Source organism: Kryptolebias marmoratus, linkage group LG1, assembly GCF_001649575.2.
Source record: "Kryptolebias marmoratus isolate JLee-2015 linkage group LG1, ASM164957v2, whole genome shotgun sequence".
In the NCBI taxonomy this organism is placed as follows: domain Eukaryota; kingdom Metazoa; phylum Chordata; class Actinopteri; order Cyprinodontiformes; family Rivulidae; genus Kryptolebias; species Kryptolebias marmoratus.
In genome coordinates this window covers 29,303,133-29,311,004 of record NC_051430.1, presented here as the reverse complement: position 1 = coordinate 29,311,004, position 7,872 = coordinate 29,303,133, and the positions used below count along the sequence as shown (strand labels likewise).

The window sequence follows — 7,872 nt, the reverse complement described above, 5'->3', positions numbered from 1 at the left end:
CAAGATACTGCGCAGAACCCTCAAGCTCCCAGGCCTCTGGTAGAGGACCCGAGCTCAGAGGATGAAACAAAGACCACCCGCGGAGGGTGAGAAGGGAATTTTTATATATATATATATATATATCCCAACAGGCGCTCCAAACGTCAAACCTTCGGACGGAGGAATTTTATATATATATATATATATATATATATTAAAATAACCGTAGTTATAGAGTCAAAGTGATGTCAGGACTTTGTTAATATGGCTGATTTTTTTTATTTTTCTGGACTTTATGTTATGAATAATTCAGTATTTTTTCTGTCATCATATAAAATCTGATTCTGAAGGACGACACATTCATTCCTGAAATCCACTGAATAAAAAGCTGAAAACATAAAATGTTTATCTATTAAATCTATTTAAAAACACAAGGGCTAAAGAATTTAATCTAACTTTTATCTGTGTAAATTCAAATGACATTCGGTTCTTTTCAGAAAAATGTGTTTGTGGTATTTATTTTGTCGTCATTACTTCCATTAAAAGTGATGCTGTGACTCTAAAAACCTCATCTCTGTCTAACAGTCAATTAAATATTATAAAAAGATTTAAATGTTTTTTAAATTCAAATAATGCATTACTGTTTTTCACCTTTTAAGAGATGAAATGTTTTATTTTCTTGTTTTTTATTTGTTTCAATTCCTTATAATAACTATGTCACTATGTTTTTGCATAATAAACATATTTTTGTTCAGAAAAGTAAATCTTTAAAGATTTCAGACATTTTTCTAAAACAAACAAGATCCTGTTGCATTAAAGTAATAAAAGCTGTATAAATGGAGGTTTGATGATGGAGAAATGAAAGAAAACGTCTGAACCTGGAATCATGCCGTACCTTCTGCAGAATCTGGACCTGGAGCAGAACGTTCTGAAAGCTGTGGCCGTCGTTCACCTGCAGCACGGCGCCGTCCTCGGCCGCCGCCGAGCCGTCGTGGACGTACCGAACCTGCTCCCTGGAGAGCTCCTCCAGCTTGAACCTGCTCAGGGCGCCGTCACCGTGGAGACGGGCCAGGCGGCCGTGGCGGGGCGGTTCCAGGACCATGACCAGGACGTCGGCCGGGTTGTCGGGGTCGTCGACGTGCAGGACGGACTTGGTGATGGTGGCTGCGGCGCCGCGGGCCTCCACGGTCAGCGGAGCGAGGGTGACGATGCGTGGAGGCTGGAGGCAAGAGGAACGGTGAAGGAGTGAGGTTTCATCAGAACCTGATTAACATTTTAGCTGCTGAGAGCTCATCCTGATCCGATATTGAATCTGCTGCTGCTGATGACCAGGAGGTTAAACGAGGAGCTTCATTAATCTGTATTCAGCCTCGCTGCAGCTGCAGAAAAGCTTCATCTGACTAACAGAGCCAGGCAGGCGAGGAGACCTCCTGCTGCGAGGCAGGATGGAGGTTTCTCCGCTTGTTTTCCTCTGAGCTCCAACCTTCATGTTTCCGATGAACTGATGGAGATCAGACGTGCAGCGAGCGGCTGCTGAGAGAATAATAAAGTGTAATCTGATTATTTTCACACATTTTAAAGAGAGATCCCTGTTTTAGATCATTTTAATGCTGGACTTAATAAAATAAAAAAGAGCTGCAGGCAGCAAACCCGCTGGGAGTTCCTTCTTTATGCAGATTTTAGCCTCCTTTAACTCACCGTTTTTTGTTTTACTTTGTTAACCTACAACTGATTCCAGCCCGGGCTCTGAGTAGGCTAATGTTGATTAGCTGTGACGGCCATCTTGAATTGGGTAATGATTCATTTCTAATCCATCCACCAGTTCATGATATATTTTGCTAACACCACGCACAAACACTTAGTTTTAGATACCATTTTGCTACTTTCAGCTGGACCTTTTACTTTTTGTTTTCAGCTTACATTTGACTACTTTTAGCTTTAAGCAAGGGTTTTGCTCCTTTTAGCTATTAAGTCACCTTTTTCAGCTTTTAGCTTCTAGCTACTGTTTTGCTACTTTTAACTAGACTTTTAACTTTTGGCTTTTAGCTAGTGTTCAGCTCCTTTTAGCTTTAAGAACTCAGTTTGAGCGTGTTTTCATTTCTGTAGTTTAGACTTCGTTTTTGAGTCACTTGAAGATCTGTTAATAAAATACTGGTTTTATTATTTTAATTTCAGGTCATCAGGAGCCACATGAAGATAATCTGAGGCCCGTTTATCGTCCTCTGTCTATATTTTGTTCGCAGTCAGAAAGGTAAACGCTTGAAGCATCAAAACTGAAACATGGCCGTCCTTTTCCCTCAAAGGCCCTTGAAAGTTGTCCCTGCAGGGCGGACTGAGAGGAAGAGGCTGCAGGTGAAAATGTGTGGGGTAATCTAAGCAGCTGTCAGGGCGCTGTGACGGAGGGGCACGGGTCCAACCTGGACGAGCTCCAGCTTCCTGCAGCTCGGTTTCAGCGGAGACGATGAGGGGGAAACGAGCTGCTGCCAAAGAAAAGAACCACTTCTGGAAAGTTAGGCGTCTGTGATCGAAAGTGACATAAAGCTCCGAGACACTGAGCTGTAACAAAGTCAAAAATATATTGAAAAGGATGTTCTGCAGCCGGTTTGAGGGTATTTCAGGTGACGAATGTTTAGTAGGTGTTAGACGTTCTCTTCAGAAGACGGATGACTCGGTGGTTGGTGCCTAACTCCATCTCGTGTCGTCGCTCCTCTAATCCGCACAATAAAACAAAAGATGGTGGTCCCTGAAAGTGGGCGTTCGTGGGACTTGAAATCGTGCTCCAACACTCCGGCGCGGTAAAATCTCCCTCCTGAGGCAGAGGAAAACAATCAGAGGCAGACTCAGGTGGGAGGGCGAAGCTTTTATCCCGCGAGCTTCACTGCCGAACGTTTCATCTGCAGCTTTTATCTCCAACAGCCTCGGCTCGGGCTGCTGCCTACCTGCAGCTGCGCTTAAAAACAAACGCTCGGGATGAAACGCACTCCTCTTCTTGGAGAAAAGTGCAGTGATTGTTTTCCATCAGAAGATAAAAGCAGGTGACCGGAGCAGAAGGAGCTTAGTGCTGTTAAAGTGAAGCCACGGTCGGAGAAAATACAACCTGATATCTGAGAAACACACCAAACTACGGCAGCTCTTTCAGACCACTCTGTTTTACTTCATTAAGACTTCCCCAATTTAAGTCAAATAAAAGCTAAGCTATGGGTAAAACATAAAAATTAAAATTAAAGTTGCTGTCAGGAATAAATCTTTTAAAAGCTGAATATCTTCCCTGTTGTAGATAGCTCTTTGATTAAACTCTGATTTTAGAGAAATAGAGTTTAATCTTTCAGGATTTACATTTTAAAGGCTCGTCCGAGCTGCACCAAGACTAAAGTGCATTTCTGCCGTTTTGTAAATGCTTCTTTGTAAAACTTTACACCGGCGATAATTTCTAATCACACGATTATTCTGACAGAAAACATGATGATGATCCTGCAGGTCCTAGGCTATATCTTATCTCTAATAAGATATAATTATTATCAGATGAAATGTAAAAGATGAGATAAGATGGGAGGTAAAATATAAGAGAAGCAGTAAGATATAAGAAGAGCTAACATAAGAGATGAGATAAAGATAAAATGTCCTTTATCGTCTCAAAGGGAAACACAAAACATGACAACAACAAACACAAACCAGATAAACTAAACTCAGTTGTGGTTGTGAATAAAGAACGTGTAATGTGAAACTAAAGGTTTTTATAAAACAGCGCTTCTTTAGATTGGAGACGCCATCTTTGCTCAGCTTTCCGACGTGTGCCGAGCTTGTTGCTGTTTTGATCGGTTCAATAAAAAAACGTATAATAAAACATATTATAGCTGCTGAAGATGTCCGCTGTTTAAAGTTCTGGATCTGGGTCTACCTGAAGACGGGTCACCACACCTGGCTGTGTTTCTGCACAACACGAGGAACACAGAGAGGCCAGAGGAGGAGCCACAGGCCGAGGAAAGACGGCCGACACAAAGTGATGGTTTACCTGCTCGGACACAGCTTGAACCTGAACGGCTGCCGGTGGAGAAAACAGCTGGGGGTCGGCGACACGCAGGGCCAACTCACCGGTCCTGTTCGGGGGCGAGAAGGAAAGAGTAAGCGGGGCAAGAGGCAGGTTATTCAAAGAGCGGCCGGTGAAATGACCGAATGAGCGCCTCGCGGGAGGCTGCAGGGTGAGTCAGACCCAATCACCTCCAGAAACCTGCTCACACACTCATCACCGACATGTCGCCGCGGCAGCATCAAAGGCTTATTACCCACAACTCCCTGGGGCTGGAGCTGGGAACCAGCTGCTGGCGTCTGCAGGCTGAGTGACCGAACAGGTGATGACTGCAGAGCCTCTTCAGCTGCTTTATTTCAAAAACATTATTTACTTTCATTTAATGTGAGGCTGAATTTATTCTATGCCTCCATGAGGAGGAAGGGCAAGTCGTACGGACTATAAAGAACATATGTTGGACATGTTTAGCTGTTATAAAGTTTTTTTTAGCCATTTTATCATCACAGCTGCGGTGAGAGCAGCTGTCTTTAGGTGGGGACTCGGGTCTCATCCAAACATGTTGTCATAAAAAAGTTCATCTTTCACGAGAATTATTTCACGTTTCCGTTCACAGATTCTCCCTCGTGGTTCAGCGTTTGAAAGCCCGTCGAGGTCCGAGGTTCCAGTTTTCACGGGTTTGAAGCAAACCTTTCAGGTCGGCGTGACGAGGAGAGACGCTGCCATTCAAGTGTTTCATGAACTCTTTAACATCTGATTCTAATAAGATGTGTGATGTTTCATATCATATTTTCAACTTTCCGCAGCAGCTCTTCAGTCAAATTCAACCTCCTGATTGGCTGCTAATTACTGGTTTAATGAGAAAGTCAAAAAATGAACAAAGTTCTGTAATTTGTACCATTTGGACTAAGAACGAGACTCTAAAAACTAATTAAGGCCTGAATCTCAGTTTTAAAAGGAATTTATAATTTTTTGTTTTGCCAGAGTGTATATTTCTAACATATGAAACAAGAAAAACATCTTTTGTTTTTTTTAAAATCTGTCTTTAGAAGCAGAAGCAGCAGAAACAACAGATGTCAGAATTATCCACCACTCAGCGTAATTTCCAAACATGGCAGGAATTTTAATTTTAATCTTGTTTGGGATCTAATATTTTAACACCTTTAATTAAGTAATGGCTCCAAGCGGACAGCGGATAGTAATTTTCCTAATTTGTCTTATTTAGGCCGAACCTGCTGCATCACAATAAACTAATACGTTCATCAGGTTTATTGTGAGCGGATGAATGAAACAAAAGGCAGCAGAATTATTTCAGAGGCAGCTGTGTTGCTGAAAAGCTTTAAAGCGGCTCCTCAGACACTAAGTGCTCTCTGCGTTATCAGATCGGGGTCAACAGCAGCGAAAAGGCACAATATGCAAATATGAACACATTAAAACTGTGGGTAGGAATCATTTTACTTGTGGATTTAAGGGAATTAAATGAAATTAAAAGAGCAAACAGACAACAGCAAAGAAAAAGCCAGTTCTTCACACAGAGAAGTAAAACTAAAGGAAGAACATCAAGTTTTCTGCTTTATAACTGAATCAATGTTGTCCAAGAACGGTTTAATCTACAATATTAACAGAAATAATGAAACACTGTAAAACGACACAGTGGTGTGTTTATTCTGTATTAAAGCAGCTGCTTTTTATTATTTCCTGATTCCACACAACGCTCTTTAACGCCCACCGTCCTGTTGCAGGTGAGCTTTATTTTGCTAACAGACAGGAGGTATCGCGCTTGAAGTATGTGTTGGAGACACATCAGCTGATTAGCTGTGGCGGCCATCTTGAATCGGATAAAGAGGAGCATCCAGTAATTGCTTCCTGAGAGCTTAATTAAAATCAGTGACTGACGAGATATTTTGCTAACAATTAAGACAAACTCCTCTAAACTTTGGACTGAACCACATCCGATCCCCTTACCTGGCCTTGTCTTTGCGGTGCCTGAAGTGGACCCGACCGAGCTCAACCTCCGCCCACGTGAAGGTGTCGTTGCTGCCGAGCTCCCGCCAGCCCGCGGCCCCGCCCTCCTCCTCCTCCTCCCCCGCAGACAGGAGCAGCTGTCCGTTGGCAGGACGGCGAAGCAGCTGGAAGCGCAGGCGCTCGGGCGGGCTGTCCCGGTCCTTCGCCTGCAGCAGGGCGGGCAGCAGCGGGGCAGAACCGCCGAGGGGAACCAGCAGGGAACCGTTGATGTGGAGGGCAGGACTGTGGGCGTTCACTGAGAAAGAACCAACACCAGAACTCTTCAGTCAGTAAATAAATCAGATAATCACATTTATTTTGCACCGTTTTTTTGTGGTAAACGTGAGTTTCAGAGCCGACTTAATGATAGAAAAGGAAGATAAGACAAAGATGGCTGCGTCTGTGTTCCTGTCTGTCTGTTAGCAAAATATCTGGATCTACAGCTGATTCCGGTTCAAGATGGCCGCCACAGCTATATGACCTTGTGATCCTTTTCCCAAGGACCATTCTGTATAAAAGAGCGTTTATTACTTTAAAGTGGCATAAAACTGAACAGAAACAAGTAATTTTTTAACTGAAAATCTCTGTTTTATGTGGATTAAAAACAAAATCTGCTTCAGTAAAAATAGGAAATAAAAAAACTGATTAAGTTTTAAATTCCAGGAGCAAATATCTACTGACAGACTTCTCACGAATCTTAAAAAAATAAAAAAAAAAGCTTGTAATTATTCTAATTAATGTGTTTTCCCCAGACCGTTTGGGAGTGGGTGTTTGAAGGTTCGGACACGGCTGTAAAATGGAAAAAAAAATAAAAAAAATTTTAAAACGTGTGGGAGGAGGAGCCGTGTGAGACATTTTCGGTCTCGGCGTGGCATTTTGGAAGCGGGCTTTTAATTGGAGCGGGGCTGAACTTTGTTGGTGAACTTTTTAAAGATCAGCCCAGCTGTAATCTCATTACATCCCAACAGGCGCTCCAAACGTCAAACCTTCGGATGGAGACGAGGAATTTCACTCACAAATGAGGACAAGTGTACAGCTTCACGCCGCAGCGCTGAACTTTTTCTCTGTTTGCTGGCAAAAAAAAGGCTTTCTTTGCTTTTTTTTATTTGATTGACTCGTGAATTAGTTGAAGCCTTCAGGCTAAAAATAATAATTATTTCACAAGAAAAAGGCATTTATCTCAAAGGGAGCATAATGATGTATTTCTCTATTTGAATCCCACTTTGTCACATTTCATGAATCCGTCTACAACCACAGAGGCCTCGGGCGTCACGGTTTTTAGGTTCACACCCACTTTTTTAAGATAACGGAATAAAAAAATTTGAGTTAATGACTGCGGCTCTGCTGGCGATGTTGTTTTTTTTTTTCCTGGTATTCATGAGGACCAACTAACAGGAAGCTCCACATGTCGCCCAGCTGATATCAGCTGTCAGTTCCAGCGGCGCTCAGAAGTCGGTGAAGCAGGTTTTCAGAAACCACTACGCTGATCCAGCTGCAGAAATGCAATTTAATATTCAGGACTGTGTTTGCATTTATGTGACGTAGCATGAAAACAAAACCCAAATCCGTTCAGTCCTAAAACACACATCGCCTTAAAAACATCAGCCCAAATCAGCACAGGTGGAAAAAAACTCAATTTCAGGCTAAAATCCAGAGAAAATCATCTGTAGTTCTTTTTCTAACTTCGCTCGGTGTTTCACTATGGGAATCGCCTCAGCGTGACCAACTACGGAAGCTCCAATGACATCACGTCTGTCTGTGACAGACAGGTTGAGCCGTGACCGTGGCTCCACCCACCATCCAATATCACGGCCAACCTACCCCTCTCAACTCATTCTCGCTTTCTTCCCGTGAGATCTACATCT

At 42.8% G+C, this 7,872-nt stretch overlaps 1 protein-coding gene across 2 annotated transcripts in view; it reads right to left on the bottom strand.

Annotated features, from left to right (window-relative positions):
- fras1 (Fraser extracellular matrix complex subunit 1) overlaps positions 1 to 7,872 on the bottom strand; it is a 207,701-nt gene that overhangs the window by 58,996 nt on the left and 140,833 nt on the right. For both annotated transcript variants that reach the window (XM_037976630.1, XM_037976661.1), the window contains exons 26-28: positions 5,969 to 6,263; positions 3,992 to 4,076; positions 875 to 1,198 (exon numbers count right to left, since the gene is read on the bottom strand). In XM_037976630.1, the coding sequence (XP_037832558.1) occupies positions 875 to 1,198; positions 3,992 to 4,076; positions 5,969 to 6,263 (704 nt within the window). The remainder of the gene's footprint in view (positions 1 to 874; positions 1,199 to 3,991; positions 4,077 to 5,968; positions 6,264 to 7,872) is intronic.